This window comes from Megalobrama amblycephala, linkage group LG5 (assembly GCF_018812025.1).
Source record: "Megalobrama amblycephala isolate DHTTF-2021 linkage group LG5, ASM1881202v1, whole genome shotgun sequence".
In the NCBI taxonomy this organism is placed as follows: domain Eukaryota; kingdom Metazoa; phylum Chordata; class Actinopteri; order Cypriniformes; family Xenocyprididae; genus Megalobrama; species Megalobrama amblycephala.
In genome coordinates, this window is record NC_063048.1 from 25200127 (window position 1) to 25224686 (window position 24560).

General features: G+C 37.9%; 1 protein-coding gene across 1 annotated transcript in view; it reads right to left on the reverse strand.

The window, feature by feature from the left end:
• Positions 1-1447: 1447 nt before the first annotated feature.
• The window catches only part of ush2a (Usher syndrome 2A (autosomal recessive, mild)), a 250931-nt gene continuing 227818 nt past the window's right edge, over positions 1448-24560 (reverse strand). The window contains 12 exon segments of the mRNA XM_048191491.1: positions 1448-1678; positions 3730-3939; positions 4482-4547; positions 8543-8778; positions 9488-9571; positions 9716-9892; positions 10064-10281; positions 10782-11020; positions 11119-11325; positions 18574-18895; positions 19934-21453; positions 21533-21760. Of these exon segments, the coding sequence (XP_048047448.1) occupies positions 1589-1678; positions 3730-3939; positions 4482-4547; positions 8543-8778; positions 9488-9571; positions 9716-9892; positions 10064-10281; positions 10782-11020; positions 11119-11325; positions 18574-18895; positions 19934-21453; positions 21533-21760 (3597 nt within the window). The 3' untranslated portion in view covers positions 1448-1588.

Here is a 24560-nt window from a genome sequence, read left to right on the forward strand (position 1 = left end):
ATTCTGGCTCACTTGGCGCCCAACGTAGGGTAAGACATACATAACCAAGGGGGTAAAAAAAAATGTAAAGGTCCCGTTCTTCGTGATCCCATGTTTCAAACTTTAGTTAGTGTGTAATGTTGTTGTTAGAGTATAAATAAAATCTGTAAAATTTTAAAGCTCAAAGTTCAATGCCAAGCGAGATGTTTTATTTAACAGAAGTCGCCTACATCGAACGGCCAGTTTGGACTACATCCCTCTACTTCCTTCTTTAATGACGTCACTAAAACAGTTTTTTGACTAACCTCCGCCCACAGGAATACACAAGAGTTGCGTTTGTAGAGTGTGTTTGTCGCCATGTCGTCGAAACGCTGTTATTTTCATCCCGCAGTCCAATCACCGGGTCTGATTCCGGCTCAAATTGATAGGGTAAAATTAAAGACATGTTTACAATAACACTGAGCACATGCATCTCCACGTTATGGTAAGAGGCGTGACTTTTCTGGGCACGGTGCGCTCAGAGCTGTCGAATCACAACACAGGAACCGCTGGCACAATCAGAACTCGTTACGTATTTCTGAAGGAGGGACTTCATAGAACAAGGAAGTCATCAGCCCGTTTTTATGACAGTGGAAACAGCGGTATACAGATAAGTGAATTATGTGAAAAATACTGTGTTTTTTTACACGCGAAACATGAACACATGTTATATTGCACACTATAAACACAATCAAAGCTTCAAAAAACCACGAAAAACGGGACCTTTAACCTGTACAATATTTATATAATTGTTATGTTAAAGTTAATTATTAATTTCATAATTTTTGTAATAATATATTTTTTTATTTATAATAATAATAATAATAATAATAATTAATTCATAAAATGTAACTTGAAAGTTATTAATTGTAGCTTTGACATTTTGATAACTTTTTATGTCCCATTGGAAAAAGGTCAGTTTTGGGCACCATGACGAGGTGTAATTTCAATTTTCAGTTTTGCAAATGATCTGCAGATGGTGCAACTCGACTGGACTGAAAAATGTCATTGTAATGGATGATTTAACAGAACCTTTTTGTACCTACTACAGCACCGCAAGATAGTTATAAAGATTAAAAAAATAATTATAATTGAAATTCAATTTAAAATCCACTTGAATTAGAAATCTGAAAGGTGCAAGTTTGAATGGGTCTATAAAGAAAAATCAAGGCTTGTGAGTGTATCTAGGCAAGTGAAACCTTGAAAATACGATATTTAAAAAGACGTTTCTTTTAGTCAAAAGGAAAATAAGCAGGTAACTTAAATATAAATAATTCTATGATTAAAATGGAAGCCAGGTGATGTCAGAGGTAGTCAACATACATGTACACTAACACATCTCTGACTAATAAAAAAAAATCCAGCATTATGAGATACAGATGATTTCCCATTACATTCCACTGTTTTATCATGGTCAAACAAACCAATATACTGTTGCTGCCTTATTTTATTGTTGTAAATGTGAAATTCACTCATTTACACTCATCTGCAGATAAGTTGGAGAAGAATTCTATTCCCAAGGACGTTCTCCACACTTGTAGGGGTGTGTGTGTGTTTGTGTATGAAGGCTTTACAAGTGAGTGTCTGTAAACATGGTTTGCTCCTTCTTCACTGAGCTGTAGCTTTTAATCGTCTCCCCAAACTCCTCATCACCAACATACTGCAAAAAGATAATAGTCATCATCATCAGCTATGACAAATCCTTTCCCAGGCAAAATGACTAGGGCTAAATAAAACTGTTGGTGAGAAAGCACAGGTCAGAAATGTTTACAGTAATATAAAAGTAAATCTACTGTGGTTTGCTAAAACTGGACTTTTTACATGACACATTCTCACTGTACTACACATGTCTGGAATACTTGATTCTGATTGGTCAGTTGTGGCATTCTACTGTTATATGTTACTAAATATTTTTCTAACTATGTATTTTTGCCTACTGAACCGTATAATTAAACATTGTCTCTGACAACCGATTTCCTCCACTACCGTTCAAAAGTCAGTAAGATTTTTTTAAAGGTGCCCTAGATTCAAAAATTGAATTTACCTCGGCATAGTTAAATAACAAGAGTTCAGTACATGGAAATGACATACAGTGAGTCTCAATCTCCATTGTTTCCTCCTTCTTATATAAATCTCATTTGTTTAAAAGACCTCCGAAGAACAGGCGAATCTCAACATAACACGGACTGTTACGTAACAGTCGGGGTGTACGCCCCCAATATTTGCATATGCCAGCTCATGTTCCCAACATTATGAAAGGCATTAGACAAGGGCAGCCAGTATTAACGTCTGGATGTGCACAGCCGAATCATCAGACTAGGTAAGCAAGCAAGAACAGCGAAAAATGGCAGATGGAGCAATAATAACTGACATGATTCATGATAACATAATATTTAAAGTGATATTTGTAAATTGTCTTTCTAAATGTTTCGTTAGCATGTTGCTAATGTACTGTTAAATGTGGTTAAAGTTACCATAGTTTCTTACTGTATTCACGGAGACAAGAGCCGTCGCTATTTTCATTTTTAAACACTTGCAGTCTGTATAATGCATAAACACAACTTCATTCTTTATAAATCTCTCCAACAGTGTAGCATTAGCCGTTAGCCACGGAGCACAGCCTCAAACTCATTCAGAATCAATGTAAACATCAAAATAAACACTGTACTTACGCGATTAGACATGCTGCATGACGAACACTTTGTAAAGATCCATTTTGAGGGTTATATTAGCTGTGTGAACTTTTTTTATGTTGTTTAAGGCAAGCGCGAGCTCTTGGGGCGTGGAGCACCAGATTTAAAGGGCCACACACCCTGAATCGGCTCATTTCTAATTATGCCCCAAAATAGACAGTTAAAAAAATGAATTAAAAAAAATCTATGGGGTATTTTGAGCTGAAACTTCACAGACACATTCAGGGGACACCTTAGACTTATATTACATCTTTTTAAAAAAGTTCTAGGGCACCTTTAATGTTTTTGAAAGAAATCTCTAATGTCCACCAAAGCTGCATTTATTTGATAAAAATACAGTAAAATAGTAATATTCAATAAATGCATACACCTTGTCCTCTGCTTCTGATGCTGGCACTACTGTGGACTGAATAACAAAGACTAAAAGATGGGGATGAGTCAAAGCCTGACACCGTTTTCATATGAGGCGATCACGAATTTGTGTATAAATCATGGAGCTAATCACAAATTTTTTTGGGGGGGGCTGAAGCCCATCTGAAAATGGGCTAGTGACGCCCCTGGTGTCACATGATTCTTCGGAAATTATTCTAATATGCTGATTTGCTGCTCAATAAACATTTCTTATTTTCAATGTTAAAAACAGTTTTTTTTTTGTGGAAATCGTGATCTTAGATGAAAAGATAGTTCATTTAATTAAAATTAAGAGCATTTAATTGAAAAAAAAAAAAAAAAAAATTGTAACAATGTTAAGTCTCACTGTTATTTAAATGAATCCATGGTGTAAAACAAAAACTTTTGAACGGTAGTGTGTATATTTATTGTATCACTGTATAATGCAATTTTATCTAAATTTTATCTCAAATCAATAATATATATATTTATTTATTCATTTATTTGTAGAGTAAGCAGGGTAGTGTACAGTCAGCCAATTAGCATAACTTAAAATGTTTTCTTTCTTGTAAGGATGACACAAAACCTTTCCACGTCATTCCTAATCCCTTATGACAAATTATCTCACCATTCCGCTGTCAGTGCCGTGCAGGTCAGCGTCCCATGGTTTCTTATCTTGAATGTCGATCAGCTGACTAACACTCCGGTGCAAGGAATTCTGGGAATAGGCATGGCTCAGCTGGCTCTGGCTGGGAACGCGCAGCACAGACATGCTGGCCTGATAGCTGTGGTTGCTGGTGCAGGTGCTGGTGCCTCCGATCTTAGTGTCAGTCAAACCCTGATATATCAATATAAAGCACAAATCCCCACATCACTGCGCATTCAGTCTCTCAGTCACATGCAATAAGAATAGATGAGCAAACAAGAAGTTAATAACAATCCAACTGTACACATTCTGCATGCAATGCCAGTCAACACCAAAACAAATGGAAATTGAATCTATAGAATCACACTTATATATATATATATATATATATATATATATATATATATATATATATATGAAAAAAAAGGACATGAGTGCTTGTTCATGCAAAAGTGCAAATGCCACAAAAAACATTCATGCCTGTAGCATAAATACTTAGGTATTAGTAATTAGTATAAGAAACGGTAATAGAGAGTTTCCTTAGCAAGTACCACTAATGAAGAAAAGGGCAAAACATGCCAATGCAGCAGACTATGGTGAGAATTTATTCTGAAATACTTCCCAGAGAGCCTGTACCTCAGTGTGCATGGCAAAACGCTTTAGTGTTATACTGCAGGAGGAGTCCGGTATATTGTCAAACTGGGAAGGGGAGAGAGAGAGAGGAGTGCGCTTACCATCGGTGCATCAGGCTGAAGCAGAGCAGTAGAAGCATGATTAGAGCAGAGTTCAGAGGAAGGTCTCTGTAGCAGCAAGAGCAGTGCAGGACAGAGAGAGTTAAAAAACACACAGCAGATTTAAAGAGAAAGGTGACAGTTTAAAGGTTGGGAGTGTATTTAAAGTAAAATATAATATATGCTGTTATAATTGTATGTTTTAAATTGAACACTAGCTGGCTGCTTATTGAATATCGCTCAGTATGCACTGTATACTGCCTACTTTAAAAAAAAATTGTACGTGAAACAGAATTCATGTTTGATTTTTGTCACAAGACATCATCACATTGTATGCTTAATTCAGCTTCCAGGTATAAATGTGGTTGAATTGTGCGTCAACCCAATATTTTTGTAAAACAAAGTTCCCCGCTAGAAATTTTACGTTCCCAGAACATTCTCAGAACGTCCCCACTGGTGTAAAGGATGTTGCCTTGTAACGTTCCCAGAACATTCAGAGACGGTCACGATGTGGAGTTCTTTTAAGGTTTAGGGGACGTTATTTGGTGGACCTTCACAGATATTCAAGACGTTCTCTGAACGTTTAGGGAACCATACTTTATTTGGAAATGTTCTCAGAACGTCCCTGCTGCCCTTGTCAAAAAATTGAATTGAAAATTAGAGCTAAATTGACTAACAAAAGAAGCTGTTCAAACAAAAACTATTTTTTCTTAAATGTCTTACAAAAAAAGCTCTTTATAGGTAATTCTTGGTTTAATATTTTGAAAACTTTTCTTTAAAATGCAAATCTCTTGCAGTAAGTCATTAGCTGACAACAGCACATGCATGAGCTAATGTGACTGCTGTATCATTGCATCAACAACTACACAGTTACTGCTGTCTTTAAATAAAGCAACATGCAGCAGAACATCAATGTTTCTGGATCATCACTGACTGAAGCACAGGCTCTATTCTCCAGCACAATGGTAACCTCACAAAACTCAGATAACAGAAACAACATTAAACACTAACAGATCTCTCTAGATCTCTGCATCTTCACTTATTACAAACCACTCTGACTTTATTTCTTTCATACAAATATTCTTAATGAGGTGTTGATGTTTTATCAAAATTTATAAATGTCACCGTTATGGAGGTAAGCGCTTGCTTTAGTTGGGCTCCTGACCCTTGATGTTTCGACCTTATTTTTTCTCCAAATGTTGTAACTGTGCATTTGTTACAAAAAACAAAAACAAAATTGTGAGAAAAAGAAAATCTGATCAAATGGATTTGGTTGCTTATTGTTGATGAATGTATCATCATACAGTGGTCTTGTTCCCTGATCTCTGAATATTGTGTTTTTTTTTTCATGTTGTCCTATGATAATGCATAAAATCCTGTCCTGCTTTGACATTTTGAAAGTTTTTATCATTTTGCAGAAATTATCCAGACACAATCATATAGACTCACACAGACATCAAGATTCTGCGTATGATCCTCAACAATGGTGACACAATTTTTGGCATAACAGATCAACTCTGAGCATCACAAAACAAGCTACTAAAGTCACAAAAAAGATTTTTGTTTATTGTCACCATTGTTGAGGTTCATACGCTGATTCATGATGTCTGTGTGAGTCTAAAAGACACTGCTCAAAACTCTGTCTGTATAATGAACTTTTAAACCATTAATTAATGCAACACTAACATAGAATACACTCATAGTTTAGACTCTGGTGATGATCAGTGAATCAGGACATTCCATGATGACTAAACAACCCAATTCATCTGATCAGAATTTTGCTTGCATTTTTGTTATAACAAACGTGTCTTGAAAACACAGTTTAAAGTAGCCAGAGAAAATCTAATGTTAAAACGGCAAGAATCAAGAGCCCATCTAAAGCAAACGCTCACCTCAATAACGGTGACTTCAAACTTATATTCTATAAAACACAAACGTAGAAGGCAACGTTCTTGTGACCTTGTGCAACTTTGCCTAAAAGTTCTCTAAAAGTGATGAAAACTCTGAAATTTTACAGATCATTTTGGTAATGAAAGTGCTGCAGTTCAAGGTTCCTTATATGATTTTAGGGGGACGTTCCAATTTGGTTAATTTTATGGTCACATAAGAACGTCACGTTCCCACATGGTGTTCTGTTGGTCATATCGGGTTCCCGATATGAGTTTAAGGGAATGTTCTATTTTGGTTAACTTATGGTTGCGCAAGAACGTCCGTTAACATGCGTTAACAGAACGTCCTATAGTAATAATCCCTTAAACATTCCCAGACCGTCCTGGGATGCGTTTCCCAAAAGCATCGTTAGCCAACTATGGTCGCAAGTTCCATTGAATTCTATTGGTAACGACGGAATTTGCGATGACGGTTGGTTTTGGGAAACGCACCTCTGAACGTTTCCCAAACCTTACAAGAACTCCACATCGTGACTCACACAATGAGACTCACACAGACATCATGAATCAGCGTATGAACCTCAACAGTGGTGACAATAAACAAAAATCTTTTTTGTGACTTTAGTAGCTTGTTTTGTGATGCTCAGAGTTGATCTGTTATTCCGAATATTTTGTCACCATTGTTGAGGATCATACGCAGAATCTTGATGTCTGTGTGAGTCTACGTGATGCTGTCTGAATAATTTCAAAATGTCAAAGCAGGACAGGATTTCATGCATTACCATAGGACAACAACATGAAAGAAAATACAATATTTAAAGATTAGTGAATAAGACCGCTATATGATGATACATTCATCAACAATGAGCAACAAAAGCCATTTGATCAATTTTTTTTTTCTCACAAGAATTTTTTTTGTATAAGATGTGCTTTAGAAACACACATAAACACATAAATTTTGATAAAACATCAACACCTCATTAAGAAGATTTGTATGAAAGAAATAAAGTCAGAGTGGTCTGTAATAAGTGAAGACGCAGAGATCTAGAGAGATCTGTTAGTGTTTAATGTTGTTTCTGTTATCTGAGTTTTGTGAGGTTACCATTGTGCTGGAGAGTAGAGCCTGTGCTTCAGTCAGTGATGATCCAGAAACATTGATGTTCTGCTGCATGTTGCTTTATTTAAAGGCAGCAGTAACTGTGTAGTTGCTGATACAGTAGTCACATTAGCTCATGCACGTGTTGTTGTCAGCTAATGACTTACTGCAAGAGATTTCTTGTAAGACATTTAAAAAAGAAAAAAAAGTTTTTGTTTGTATAGCCACTTTTGTTAATCAATTTAGCTCTAATTTTCAATTAAATTTTTTGACAAGGGCAGCAGGGACTTTCTGAGAACATTTCCAAATAAAGTATGGTTCCCTAAACGTTCAGAGAACGTCTTGAATGTTCTGTGAAGGTCCATCAAATAACATCCCCCAAACCTTAAAAGAACTCCACATCGTGACCGTCTCTGAACATATTGGGAACATTACTAGGCAACGTCCTTTACACCAGTGGGGACGTTCTGAGAATGTTCTGGGAATGTAAAATTTCTAGCGGGGAATGTATTTCCGTGATGGTAAAGCTGAATTTTCAGCAGCCATTAGTCCAGTCTTTAGTGTCACATGATCCTTCAGAAATCATTCTAATATGCTGATTTGGTGCTCGAAAAAAAAAAAAAAATTATGCATTTTTTCTCTCAGGATTCTTAAAAAACTGTCTTTACTTTCACTTATAATGCAACAATTTAATACATCCTTGATGAATAAAAGTATTAATTTCTTTAAAAAAATATATTGACCCTAAGCTTTTGAACACAAGTATATAAATAGTATGCTAATCTGAACATAGTTATTGCCTCTATGTCACTATGACATTGCCTCTGTCATTGTCTCTATCACCATACAGAAGCAGTGGGAAGAGAAGTGTTAGCACTCCCTCTTCTGGACATCTGAAGGAAATGCATGTTGCAGCTTTGAGTGTAAACATTTGCCAAGTAATAAAATGAATATGAAAAATAACCTGCATGCATCTTTTGTGTTCTACCTCTATAATTTAACACACAACTCTATGAAATTATTAAAACATTGGTAGAATGTTACAGCAAACTTTAGAGGTCTAGTATAAAGAGTCTCACCAAATAGGAGTCATTAGGCGGATACTTGTTACTTCTCCTCTGCAGGGGCACTATTGGAGGTCTCTCTCTGATGAAGGGAGGCTTGCTCAGGGCTCTTCTCAGCACCAGACCAATTAACAGAGCCAGCAGCAGCAGCCCCAGGAACGCCATAAGAATGATGAACCATAACTCGGTATAGAACTTGTATTCAGCCCCATACAAACCTGTTTTACCTCCAGAAGTGGACTCCACTGCATCTGTGGGCAACAGATTAGATTGCTTAGATAAGAAAAAAAGATTAAAAACCAATACAAATATTTAGTCTTAAACTGGAAGAGTTTACCAGTTACACCACAGCTTACTCTCAATAATACTGAATAAAAGAGGACATTTTATTTATTTATTAATAATTAATTTTATTATTAAAAGTGAATTGAGATATAGATTAACATTATGACTGCCAGTACTTTCGAATTACCTTGCAACCTTTTGCATTGTCATTAAAAATATATTGTGTATATCATAAGAAACATAAAAATAATTAATTGTTATATTTAATTATATATTTTCCCTATTACAAATAATTTTATATTATATATTTTCTGCAAATACTGTGAAACAACACCCATATTTACAGTACATACAGTATGTTCCTTAGCTTAATGGTGGGAGCGTTTCACCAGATGAAGTTCTATAGGTTTGAAAGTAGTAAAAATGTCTGCAACGAGACAATGAGGGTTGCAACAGCCATAGATGTTTTTAGTTGAGTGTGACTTAAACCATTTGTTATATTGAAATTTGTTTTTAGCATTCATTTACTTGCCAAAATCAATGTAGTGAACTGAGCTTCAATGAGGACTAATTTGCAACAATGATACTGGAACAGGAACATCTCAGCTCAGACAGAATGGAGACATTGCTCGGTTTTTTCAGTCACTTTCACCTACCAGGTCTGAGTAAACGTACCTATACCGGTGGCCGTATTGTATTTAATGACAGGAGAGCTGGCGCTGCCACTGTCAGTGGTGCAGGTAACTTGAAATGCAAAGGCTGAAGTGAAAAGAGACAAGAGAGATGGGGGGGATGATGAGGAGACCAATGAAATGTTTCATTGTAAGACAGAAAAAAGTCTGGCCCATGGGCCAAATCAGGCCTAGCCTGAGGTCATACGTAGTATAACAATAGTTGTCATACTTTTATCAGAAGTGCGTGGGATGTGCAGTGAGCTGTGGAAGCCGCTGTAGATGCGCAGGTTGCTCTCGGTTAAACTGTATTCACTCAGAGGTCCGTTCAGAGAAAAAGAGCCACTCCAGTCCACAAACACAGTGGTAAGGTTACTGTGCACCACAAATGGCTCCTTATACTGAGGGGCTACAAAGAAACAACAAGAGAGGTGTTTTTTATTTATGTGGCATAAGTGTAGAAGAACATTTTTAAGAATTTCAGATGGTAAAATGAATTTATAATTTCTGTTAGCAACAAGTAATCAGAGCCAGACAGTATTGGAGTTCTGAACAGGAATGAGAAGGAGAGAGTCCTCACGTTCTTTGAGTGTGGTGATGGAGACCCAGTCAGACACAGTGCTGCCCATGTTATTGTATGACACCACACATAGCTCATAGTTGGCATAGGGCAGTAATCCAGTGATGTTGAAGCTTTGCCCCATCCCAAAGAACTTGATTTCCACTGGGCCAATGGCACAAGGTACAGGGACCGGCTGCAGCGGCTGAGGACAGGATGATCGCATGTGGAGCTCACAGCTATAGAGATGGGAGCGAAAGGGACACATATTTATGCTTTAGTACTACCTTACCACTTGAAAGTCTTTCAAAAACATTACAATTTTTTAATTTCTTAATACAACCCTGAACTTCAGAACAGTAGTGTACATACAAACTTATAGTAGAGCTGAACAAAGTTAAATATCAGCACACAATTATGTCATTCAGATTTTGTAATGACAGAAATCGTCATTAATTTCTTCTCTTCACGGTGAAGTGGGTAATGATGTTAGTAGCACCACATGGAATTGCAGAACTAATTAACTTTTCAAACACTTCCTTGTTATGTCATAGGTCAGAGAAACTGAATAGTCCCACCTCAAACTCATGCCATTGTTTGTTGTGTTGTATACTTCATATAATATATTTTAACATGGTAGAAATCACACACTTCATACAGTTTAACAATTAATACCACTGATTCAGAATAAGTGATTATATTATCATGCAAAATAAACATTTTTCTGTGAGATCTGCACCTCTCAATAATGCCATTGGGCTGAAGAGGCATGTCCCACTCTACCAGAGCTGAGCGAGAGGTGAGGGCGACTGGACGTGGTGGGGACTGATGGGCTGGGGCAGAGGCCTGGGTGCGGAGCTCACTCAAAGGGCCTCGGCTGCAGCACAGGAAACAGGTGCAGGCTTCCACGCCTACAGAATACACCGTAAAGGGCCTAAGACCATGGAGAGTCTGCTGGTGGGAAGTCCCCTCAGACAGCTCCACGCACAGATACGAAAAAAGAGTTAAAAGTTAAAATTCTGTTAATATATATTCTTAGTTGTTTATATGTATAAGAATATGTATAGTGTATGTACCAGCTGGTATGAGTCTTTGTTTTGTGTGAAGACTCTGTAGAGGCTGACAATGCCATTTGGCTTGGTGGGTGGGCTGATGTCCACCACAGCTGTGGTGGCATGGATGTGCAGGAATTTAGGCGGGCTCATCCCCTCTGGAGGAGCTGGACCTGTGTGACCTTGAGCCCAGGGGCTACCAGCCCGACCTGCTGAGTTTACAGCCCACACCTAGATGGTCAAAGTTAAACAACACAACACATGAAATCAGGTATTTATGCTAAACAGCATTAATTTAATCTATAATAATAAAAAGCATAAAAAGTAGTTCAAACTGTTTCATGGGTCAGAATGTGTACAAAAAGCATAGAAAATGACAATAAAAGCACAAAATATATAAAAAAACACAGGAAATGGAGAAAAAAGGCATACAATAAAGAAAAAAAAACACTAACTTAAAAAAGCTTTGTCATTTAAAAAAAAATTACACTTGGAGCTCGTCTTATTTTAATTAAAGGGTTAGTTCACCCAAAAATGAAAATGATGTCATTAATGACTCACCCTCATGTCGTTCCAAACCCGTAAGACCTCTGGAAGATCTTCGGAACACAAATTAAGATATTTTAGATTTAGTCCAAGAGCTTTCTGTCCCTCCATTGAAAATGTATGTACGGTATACTGTCCATGTCCAGAAAGGTAATAAAAACATCATCAAAGTAGTCCATGTGACATCAGAGGGTCAGTTAGAATTTGTTGAAGCATCGAAAATATATTTTGGTCCAAAAATAACAAAAACTACGACTTTATTCAGCATTGTCTTCTCTTCCGGAATTCTTTCCATTGAATTGATTCCATTAAATCCTTTCATCTGTCGCCGTGGTTGTTTTTGGCGATTAGGACATCCGCGACATTTTGAAGCATCGAAAATACATTTTGGTCCGAAAATAACAAAAACTACGACTTTATTCAGCATTGTATTCTCTTCCAGGTCTGTTGTCAATCCGCATTCACGACTCAGCTTCTTCTTCTTCTTCTTCTTCTTCTTCTTTCCTGTTTTACGGCGGTTGGCATCCAGCTTATTGGTGCATTACCGCCCCCTTCTGCTCCGGAGTGTGGTTCACGACTCTGCATTGACGCTGCTGATGTAAGACGCTGCTGACGCGTTATCTAGTGCGCCCGAGCTTTGTTTACAGTCTGAGGGAGACGTACACTGTATTCAAGCTATTCTACATTGTTTGTATTTTGGTATTGCTATATTTTTTTAAATGGTGCGTAAGTGTGCATGTCGCGGATGGAATCAATTCAATGGAATCAATTCAATGGATCAATTCAATGGAAAGGATTCCGGAAGAGAATACTGAATAAAGTCATAGTTTTTGTTATTTTTGGACCAAAATGTATTTTTGATGCTTCAAAAAATTCTAACTAACCCACTGATGTCACATGGACTACTTTGATGATGTTTTTATTACCTTTCTGGACATGGACAGTATACCGTACATACATTTTCAATGGAGGGACAGAAAGCTCTCAGACTAAATCTAAAATATCTTAATTTGTGTTCCGAAGATGAACGGAGGTCTTACGGGTTTGGAACGGCATGAGGGTGAGTCATTAATGACATAATTTTCATTTTTGGGTGAACTAACCCTTTAACATTAAAGTTTAATAGAACTCGACTGTCTATGCAGTAGAAACGGGGAAGAAATTGGTGCTACATGACTAGAGAAAAAAGGCTGTGATGCTCCTGTTCAAAAACTGACGCCATCCCTCTGTCGATCAGGGCCCATATGTATAAAGCCACTTAGAGTAAAAATTTAGTCTTAAGTGTGTCAAAATTCTAAGAATGACGTAATTTTACTCTTATTCCTAGACTTAAGAATAAGTATGATTCATCAAGGTTCCTAAGTGTCAAGACTAGGTCTCAGCTCCTAAATTATTTAGGAGAGCTGGAGAGGTCTCCTAACCTAGTTAGGAGTAACAGTATGGCAGCAAAGAAGAGGAGACGCATGTTTTCCAATGAAGATATGATGTATTGGAGTTACATGATGACATGGAGTTGATAAAAAGATATAAACTTGATTGACAATTATTTTTGTAACTGACCTAATAAGAAATAACTTTAAAGTAATAACTTTAAATACATTTAATAAATGTAATAAATATTACTTAAACATTAATTAATACATTTAATGCATTTTAATAAATTTAATGACTTTGAATGAACTTTTTATAACTTTAAATGTAACAACTTCTCCTGCTCTGACTGTACAAATGAAATATTAATTACCTTTTTTTGGAAACTGGAAAAATGCAGCAGTGTACCAGTGATGACTTGGACCCATCAGTCCACAGTAAGCAGGCTCTTAAATAGTACTATTGCTAAACTTACCACACCAAACATAGATGTGCAAAGGTTTTTTTTTTTTTTTTTTAAAAGACCCTACAATTTTGCTTAAACCATAAAAATAAAAATATTTTCCTCATATTTTGATGTTTGTATTATTTAAATGTTTTAAAATATGAGAGAAGATTAAAACCCTAAACTAAGCAGGTTAAAACACTAAACTAAGGTATTTATCTGACAAAATTTTTGTCAAAAAAAAAAAAACAAAAAAAAGAGGGGAAAACTACAACTACAGGTTTCAGAAAAACAAAAAAAGCTCAGAAAAAAGCACACACTGACTACAACATAAATTAGTTTTTAATATTCCATTGGTCCTCTTGTTTTTGCATGTGCTAAACAGCCTGGCCAAAAATAATTTGAAATAATTTAAAATTTGAAATTTCATTATCACACATGAAACAATTGACTCCAAGCACAGCTATGCAATATGCTTACATCTTTTAACACATTTAAAAAAATATTTGAATTAAGGTTGACAATGTCAGTTTTCATATGGCATTTGGCCACTACTCTATGGCAGTTCATCGACTTTCCAACTGACCATCAAACCATGCTGCAAAAGAAAGCCACTTTTATGTTTATAGTGGGCTTCCCTGGAATTGTTGGAGCCATTAATGGAACTCATAACACTTTATTGCTCCAATTGTGAATGAGGAGACATACAGTATATCAATAGAAAATATTCCACACCATCAACACTAATTTGCACAATGCAAAGCTATTTTTAAAAATAAATTTAAATATTAAAACGTTTCAGTGTCTTTTAAAATGATTTTTTTTATAATAACATTAAATTATTGATGTTGTGCTGCTGTGACTTCACCCTTGCAGGCTCGCTATTGGCTGATTCAGAGATTGAGGGCGGCCATTTTGAGTTGACATCATTGTAGTCCTTAGTTCACAACATTTAAGTGCGAGTTCAGTCAGCACTTAAAGCTGCAGTCCACGATTTTTGGCCCTCTAGTGGTTAATAAACAGAACTGCACGGAAGCAGAAGAACATTGTAGCCGGAGCTACTTTTCTCCGTGTATGTCTATGACGAGTCACGCAATTACTGTGATACTCTGCGGCGGGTCCTACCAGTCCGGTCTGAAATAGTCAGAATATAAACACTTATCATAAGTGTACGATAATGATTCAGGGTAAGACAAAAACATGGTTTGGAAAATGGATTCATGTTGTACATTCTCATTATATAATTTTTGTAAATTTTGAACACAAAAAATGTTACAGACAGCAGCTTTAAGAATCAGTCTTAGACTTTACTAAAAGTTGCTTTTAGCTTCTTTATAAAAGTCTCCTACTCTTAGAAAAGTCCTACTCTTTATTAAGAATTTTTTGACACTTCGGTCAAAACTTACAACGACGTAAGTCGCTGCTTAGCTACCATAGTACGATGCTTCGTTGAACAAATCAACTGTTTCCCGAAACCGTATTGTCGCAAACCTGTCGTTCAACCATGGTGGTGAATGATGTCACACAGGTGGTAGAGTAATAACTTCTTTAAATGAATCTGTTTGAGATCGAATTAATGCTAGATTTTTTGCTATAAATTACGGACATTGCATCTGAGGACTAATTATCATTTTTCTCATTTATTTTGCTTTATTTCCAGATTCAATCATAAGCTCATTCTTACGTATTAGAGCACGTACGCACATGCACACTTGTATATATTTTAAATAAAAGATATACATTGTACTTAATGTCAGCTTGCTTATTTTGCTCAAGATAAAGATTTATTAAGTCCACATGTCATAAAAACAAGAAACTATGCTTCTAACCACAGCTTGAGAGCTGAGCAACCACACAAGTTTGCGATGCAGTTTGCGATGTTCATTTGAACAATGGTTTCGGGAAACACCAAATCGTTGAACTGTGTTAGTAACGACAGAACTTGCGATGTTAGTTAGCTAACAATGCTTTTGGGAAACGCACCCCTGACTGTATGTGGGTGACCTTTGCTAAAAGATGAATGGGGATATCTGGGTGCAGGTAACATGTAGAAAGAGTATACATTGTTCATTTACATATACTACTCACATTGTACCAAAGCTGTTTGAAAATCTTTAAACTTAACCTTAAAGGCCATGGCGCACCAAGCCGATGTCAAAGAACTACATTGGCGGTGATGAAAGCCGATTGTGTTGTCGCCTTGCACATGGCACATTGCAAAGAATACAGCCAACTACCAACTAACACGTGCGTTCTGCGCCTGTGTGTAAGGAAGTAACAGTCTATATCAGCAGGTATCAAGTCTACTTTCATCATTCAAAAAGGGAAACCGAAACTAGGACTGCAGATATACAAACCGTACACAAAGCAGCGCTTGCTTACCATTTCATGCCAACCACGGCAATCACTTTCTTCATTCCAGGCGGCTCATGTTATTAAAATATTTGCATACTGGAATGCTCAGGTAAGACTACGTACAGTTATAATAGCCTTCAGTCTGTGCCATCTTGACTGTGAGCCTGACTTGAGCTGACATGTGAACCAAACTGCAAAAACTAGCCCGACAGACACCCACCGATTTTTACTACCTGCTAGACCACAGCTCCAATAAGTAGCATTGTTTTTTCCCCTGCTGTCTGCAACAGAACAAACCTACCACCATTTTTTGGGTCATGACCCACCAGTTGAGACCGACTAATATAGATATGCCTGAGAGAAGGAAGGAACTTTATTATGCAAAGCTACAGGTGAGTGTATTGAGATCTAACACCTATAAGACCGGATCTGATACCGACACCGGCTCTGAAGTGGCCCAGCAGACAGAACGGAGACTCGGCACCATCGTACTCTTAAAGAGGAGTCACCTTCACCTGATGGACCCACCTGGCGCCTTTTGCAAAAGGAAACTACCCATTCAACTACTTTGAGGAGTCAGTAGTCTTGCACTCTCGAAGCCCTGCTGTCGTTAATAGCCAAAACATCAGCATCCATTACAGAATCACTCCGGCCTGAATCTACATGAAAATTAAATTTCACCTTCATCAAGGAGTAAATGAACACATGGAAAGGTGAAGTAATCTTATTTACTAGAGGAGCTGTTTGTATAATTACACAGGAAGAGTAGGAAAAGGTCAGCTGGGGTCACTATTTGCATGGGTAAGTAATTTGTAGATTGTCAGTTATAATAGCGGCGGCAGATGGATGTTCCTGTGGATAGGGTTAAATTAGCCTCAATAATAGGCAATTACACCGTGATCAATCCAGATGATAGATCTAAGTGGCAATACACACAGACTGCACGAGGCACCGGCTGATTTCACATTCCCATCCGAAGCCGTTCCACTGCCAAACTGACGACTAGACGTGTCGGAGCGCAAGGGGGTGACGGAGGTCTTGCGGGGTGACAGACGAGAAGGAGGGCGATCACGGAAACAGCCTCTTGTCACCCAAAGAGAGAAAAGGTCACGTTGGCAGGAAGACAGTGAGGAAGAAAGAGTGACACTTTGTGTGTGTGCAACGTTATGAATGACCACAGTACAAAGAAGTGCGATAACCTTAATTTCTCACTGATAAATCATTCCGATTCCTGGATAGGAATTTTGTGAAGAGAGATATGAGTGCTACGTTTTAAAGTGGAGTCAGCCAGGACATCTTCATGCCCTTGTATGCGGCGCAGACATTTTATTGCCACCAAAGCACTTGCATACAGAGCTGTAATTAACGCGGGAAAATAAAACTATTTCATGAGCGAGCGCTAATGGATGTGGGTGTACGCCACAAGAGCCGAATCTGCCCGGAGACAGATCCTCATTGGCCGTGGCCACGCCCCCAGTCATGGACACAGGGCCAAAAGTTCCCTTTTCTGTTATGAGCACTAGGCTAATTAAGATTTGACATAAAAGTGTCAATAAAATATGTAGCCTCTTAACATGGGATGGGTTTGATTTCACAGGGACACACGCCCTTGTGTGAGAAAGAGTAAAACGAAACACAACAAAAAGGGACACAACTCCATGACATTAGGACAAAAACATAAAAATGGTAGTGGTGGTAGTTCTGGCTCCTTGAAACTTCAAACGGTCGACGACCAGCATTTTATACCGTTAAATAAGCCGACGTAGACATACATGACACATTCAGTATAGTTAACAACTTCCCCAGGGAAAGCCAATAGGCATTAAAAGGTCTTTCCAATACTTGTACATTTGGGAGGCCTAACAGCTAATTCAATGGCTTCGATCGTAATCGTCAGCATTCAGCCAGGCCCAGATTAATGGCCCTGTCGCTTGTCCGTCATCACTCAGCTCCGCCCGCCAGCTGTCATAAATTACCGCTCATAAATAAGATGGAACAATCAGGCAAACTCTATCAATTTAGTCCTGATCAGCCCACGCCTCTCAAGCCTGACAGTCAAATGCTAATGTTATTTTGCTCCAAAGGCTAGGCTGTCAATTAAGAAAGGTCTCGTAAGAGGACGGTGGTGCGATGAATATAGCGAGTTAGATTAAACGCCTGTCTGCGTGAATGAAAGAGTATAGATGAGCAAAACGTTAAACACAGCAGCAACAAATAATCATGTTAATTAAATATTCCTTGAGGACCAGTTTATATGGCAGATTTAATCATGTGTAGGCTAAAATGTTATGTACTATGAGAATAAAGTATCATTTTATATTCATTATACACCATGCATTAGAAAGACTTATTGCAGTGTTGTTGTTGTTGTAAACTAAAATTATAGCTAAAAATTATTAAAAATTTCAAAAGCATACTACTAAAACTTATAAAAAATAAAAACAGAAAATATAAAAATAAGCTAATTCAAAATATTAATAAACACTATTAAATTATTTAAATATTACTAAAAGTACATAGACTTACAGTAAGCAACAACCTAGAAACGACCTAGCAACCACTTCAGCAGACAAGCACCACTGAAAAAAGTCTGTTCATTCTTTGTGTAATATAGTAAAATATATGAAATAGTTCTAAAGGTATAAATTATATAAAAAGTATAAAAAGGCATAAAAAGTTAAAATCAATCGCACCAATGATGGTCACTTATGCAATTTGTAGTGTAAAATACGATTGAGCGAAATGAGAAACAGCAGTGTGACCTGGTATTCGTAGGCTGTGTAGGGCAGGAGTTTGTCATCGTGACAGGAGGTTGAGGAGTTTCGGTACACCAGTGTAGTTGCAGATCGGCTTTCAGTGTCTAACACATGTTTCCGGTAGAGCTCGTAGTGCAGTAATTTCCCATTTGGCTCAGCTGGAGGAGACCAGGACAGCAAAAAGACGGTTTGTATGCCCTTAGGGTTAGTTTGCAGCTCTAGAAGTGGGGCAGGTTGGCCAGTAGGGGGCGATTCAAGCGTCTGTATTGAAGACCAGTCACTAGCAGCACAGCCTAACTGGGTGCAGGCCTCCACTCTTACCTCGTACCTGCAAAAGCAAAAAAAAAAAAAAATGCAGACACAAAAAAATATTAAATATTAAATAAATAAATAATAATAATACATAAATAAAATATAAATATTAAACAACCAATAATAATAATTATATATGAAAATAAATAAATAATAATATATAAAATAAAAACAAATAAATAAATAATAAACACGGTTGTTTTATAATTGTAATTTTTTTATACTTTTTTTTTTTTTTATACTTTTTTTTTAATTTAGGAACATAGTGATTATCCTGGTAAAAAAGTGCTGTTATTTATCAACAGTTTAACAGCGAACACTTTTCTCCTTCAGAAGGTAACCAGCGATGAACAGAAGGACAAAAGGGAGAGAAGAGAGAACAGGAGAATAAAGGGACGGTCATCTGAAAGAGGCAACGAGTGGCGAGTTGATAATGTTGATGAACCATTATCATCACCCCACTTATCTGGATTTTCACTTCAACATACGTATACAGCTCCTGATTTTAGTCATCCCTCATTTGAGTGCCTCCTCCTTTTGACCGTCTTTGTCTATGCCAAGGATGGAAACATTAGAAAAGGCTCAAGGTTGATTCCCTCCCCCTCTAAGATTCTCTCCTTTTCCCCCTTCTCATTTCTTTTATCAGTGTGTCTGTCTCTAGTGCAGCAACTGTAAAAGCTTGACCAGTTTATTATATTAAGATTTGCAGTTAGACATAGTTAACATTGTAACATTAAAATTGTATTTAAAGATGCTTTAAGAACTCAATCGATTCATATTCAGCCCCAAAAACTCAAGCAAATGGCTAACTTTAGAGGAGTTTTTAGACATTTTTTTTAAGCATCAAAAACAAAGGCAACTAAACTTTTTTCTTTACATAATAATTATAAATAATATTTATTAATGAACAGATACTTTTGGGCCTGGGTAATATGCAGTAAACCACAAATATATATGGTCTACTGTGAATATTTGTCACAATGTACATTATCTTACTAACCAATATTCCCTAACCCTGACTAAACAGTGCTGCATGCTGGTATTGTTACTGTACCTGTAGTACGGCTTAAGTGCAGTGAGGGAGAAACTCTGACTCTGAAACGCACTGTGGTGCGATGCAAAAATGAAGCGTTTCACGTTGGGCTCAGCTGGGTCCCGTTTATAAAGTGAGTAGCTGATGATGGCCCCATTAGGTCGTGCAGGGGGTTCCCACTGCACCATAATGCTGAATGGCCCAAGAGCCTGCAGTCTGGGGGGAGCCACACCAGAGGGTGCTGAAGGCTGTGTCCTGGCCACCGCTGGTGGACTGGTAGTGGCACCCTGACTGTTATTGGCAGTGATGGTGTAGCTGTACTCAACACTGGGGAGTAAGGTGAAGTCGTGGTAACGGGTGTCCATGCCAGTGTATATAAGGCTACCGTTTCGACGGAGCTCATACCCTATGATCACTCCATTGGGCTGGACAGGCTCTATCCATGTGACTTCAACTGATTCAGGGCCTATGACTTTAAGAGTAGGGGTGGGCATCCCTGAGGGTGGTGCTTCTCTGGTATGGACTGGAATGGGGGAACTCGCAGTACAGCCACCATTGGTGCAGGCCGTCAAGACGAGGCTGTAGGAAACGTACGGCTGTAGATCCAAAACTTGCACACTTAACCGTTTCCCACGGTAGATCTCCTCATTGTTCATTTTGAGAATATACACCACAATCTCACCATTCTGGATGGAAGGAACAGTCCATGACACATTGAATGAATAGGAAGTGATGTCAGACACCATAGGCGGCTCCACGTTAGTAGGGGCAGCTTCTAACGTCCTGATCTGTTTCGGCTCACTGGTAACACACCCAGCCACGGTGCAGGCAATGACTGCGTAACTGTAGAGAGTGTACGCGGTTAAATCCACGTCAGTGTAATTGAACACGCTCGGGTCGAAGCTGAAATGGAAGCCAACGTTGTCCCTCTGAATCCTGTACGACAGAAGAACACCATTGGGCTCCAAAGGAGGTGTCCAAGCTACAAAGACTTCATTAGGCTTGCCCTCTATATGAGTGACAACCGGAGGAGCCAGTCCTCTAGGAGTAGCTTGTTTGGTGTGAACCGTGAGCCAGGGGCTATCAGTATATCCTGCCGCATTGGAAACGCGCACACGAAACTTGTACCTGCTCCAGGGCAGAAGGCCAGACATATTATAGGAGAAGCTGTTAGCCTGGGTGTCATTCTGGATGAACACAATCTTGGCTCTCAACGAGTCATCTTCATCACTCCGTACCCTGCCATCCTCCAGACTTATAGCCAGAACCTGGTACTGCAAGATCCTGCCATTGGGCTGGGCAGGTGGAGACAAACGGAGCTCCACACTGCGGGATTGGATCTGCTGTACTGTAGGAGCAGGTTGAGAGGACGGGGCGGCCTCCTCGGTGGTTAAATGTTGAGGTGCAGTCCTCGTGCAGCCCTTTTCAGTGCAAGCTTCGAGAACGAGCGTGTATACCGTGTACGGTTCCAGGCGGCGGAACAGGAACTGACGTGCGAGGCCACTGAACTCCAAGTTGTCCTCATTAAAGATGTTGTACATCTGTGGATATAAATATGTTAAATGATGGCAGATTCTGGAGCGTGATATTGCAATGTTAGCATCATTGAGGGTAGCATACTTTGATGACTCCATTTGGAGAAGATGGTTCAGCCCACTGTAGCAGCAGTGCTCGACCGTGTTCTCTCTTCTCCACGCTGAAGTTAGCCAGGCCACTTGGAGAGGCTTCAAGGGTCCGAACAGTGGTCCAAGGACTAGACACCTGACCTGCTCCATTAACTGCCTCTAAACGCACATTATATGTGGTGTACGGCTCCAACCCAAACACATGAGCTTGAAAAATGTTACCCTACAACACAAAAGACACAAATATAGTTAGTATATGTTATGCACATATCAATATTACTATTAATATTGATAAAAATAATTAATAAAAAATGATTTAATAATTATAGAAATTGCATGTTTAATAAAAACTATTACTATTATTTCTACTACTACCATTATTGTCTACAGCATACATAACAATGTGTATATGATAAAATGCATTATATACATTTCATGAATGCAATAGATCAAGAATGCAAATAAATTGCGAAAACAAAACAAAAAAAACCTTATAAACACCTTCATTTAACCATACAAGGGCTCAAAAACATCAATATTGAAAAGCATAAGATAAAATATTTAAATTGAGGAATGCAACACTGCCAGCATCCATGCTGAATATTAGTTTTGTAAACAGATGTTTGTTTCTTTTTCATTCCTTGAAAATAAAATTTAATTTGACCAGAAAAACCCCCCACATAATTCTCACCATCAACAATAAAACTACAGCCACCCTCGCTACTATCCCTATGCAGATTTTACACCTCAATCCATTACATCGCTGGGAGGCACTGAAGCATTTAAAACAGCTACCTTTTTACGTGGTTGAAAAATTGAGAACATTTGGACTATAAACCAGCAAACATATGCACATTGTCAATAGAGACAGCTGTTTCATTTCACTTTATTTTAGCACAGAGACTTATATCCTGCCCCTAGATGGCAATGCTATCAAACACTTTCCTAAACATGGGCACCAAGACATTAACAAGCAGGCGCTCGCTCATCCAGGATACTCAAGGCAGCCATTAAAAAGCGACTAAGAGAATTGATTTTTGTTATAGATTTCCAAATAAATGTTTATGGCACAGATCCCTAAAATGGGAAGTGTTTAAGTTTTGATTAAGAGAATTGGTTATGCTGTCTTTTGGGTATGCATAAATACACCGTTCATAAAATGATCAAATTCTCACCAATATTTATACTCACAATATTTTATATTAAGAACCACTGAATATATAGGAAAACTTGCAAAAAAAAGAAAAAAAAAGAAAAGGGCATTGCTAATATGTAATGCATGAACTTCTAAATGGAGGCCAAAGCAGTCAGGCTTCAAATTCGGACTTCTTGTAATTGAGGCAGAAAAAGGCCTCGCTATTTTAAACATTAAAGAGGTATCAGAGTCAGAAGCACATTTAGCATTAGCACAGGGAATCAGTCATTTGTAAAGGGGAAAGAAGCCTTTTCTTTCCTCTTTTAACTGAGCACAGGTCTCCCTTGTCTCATCAGCTGCTTACATATGTGTTATTTCCTGTGACAGCGCTGGGGGCTGCTTGGGCCAGGGGATGATTTTAATTAAGAATAACCATGTGGATTTGTCACAACAATTATGCTGATTAGATGAAAGTGGAGATTCCTGACCCTTCAAAGGTGTGGGACTGCTTCATTTGCATACAGTAGACATACTGTCCCGGCCTGCCACTGCTGACTTCAGCCTGAGCTGGATTTTATTAGTATCACGCTAACAGCTACAGGGCCCGGGAAATGCCTCATCAAAAAGCATCAAATGGAGCCTTTGGCAAAGTTGAGCCTTTGGGCATGTTTTAAGTAACCTGCACTCATAACCTGTCAGAAATGTATGAGAATTTTATACAGATAATATGATGCAATGATGCATCTTGTTGTAAACATTATCATTCATCTCGGAATATCCCTGAATGTCTAACGTTTCTTTTTTTATAAACATATAGGTGCTTTAATGTAGTGCAAATGTGCTCTACAATGCGATTTAACAAACTGAGGAAAAATATTCATGATGCACATTTCAAAACAATTTGATGACTAACACATCCTGTCCTAGTCATAGGTAGTTTACCTAAAAATGATCATCACTTACTGTACCTTCTTTTGTGGAACACAAAAGGAAATATTTTTAAAAATGTTTTAACAGTTTTTATCCATACCTTGAAAGTCAATTGGGTCCAAAGCAACATTAAACCTGACTTTCACTATATGGACCAAAAAAAAAAAAAAGAAACATTTGTTAATTTATCTTTTTGTGTTCTGTAGAAGAATTAAAGTAAAGTAAATGATAACATAATTTTAATATTTGGTGAATTATCCTTTTAATATCACAACATCTCTATTGCTCCCATTCCTTCACACACTTTAGTTTAAAGGATTAGTTCACTGTAAAATGAAAATTACCCCAAGATTTACTCACCCTCAAGCCACGCTTTTTTCATAAGTTTAATACGAAAGGCGTAAGACGTAGTGTGAAATGCGAGAGTTTTACACTTTCTTTGTAACTTGAATACGGAAGATCGTCTGGCGGAAGCTAGATATTTTATTTTATAACTTATGAAATATGAATATTTTTCTTACACAATCGCATCAACCCCCGGAGTCATGTGGAGTATGTTTTATAATGGGTGGATGCACTTTCTTGAGCTTCAAACCTGTTGCCCCCATTCACTGCCATTATAAAGCTTGGATGCATCAGGATATTTATTAATATAACCCTGAATGTGTTCATCAGAAAGAAAAAAATCATAAACACCTAGGATGGCTTGAGGGTGAGTAAATCTTAGGGTAATTTTAATTTTAAAGTCAACTAATCCTTCAACTATTGAGAGGGTCTAAAGACTTTAGAGTATCATTTTAAAACATCTACCCTTTTGCTCTGCAGTACTAACAACAGCACCCAGTTCCTGAGATGCCTTGACACTATTAATTATTTGTGGTTTAGATGTAAAGTTCTGTTCAACCCAAGCCTCAATCAGATGGAGGGCTCTTGAATCACTCAGCTGTTCTTCAGACTG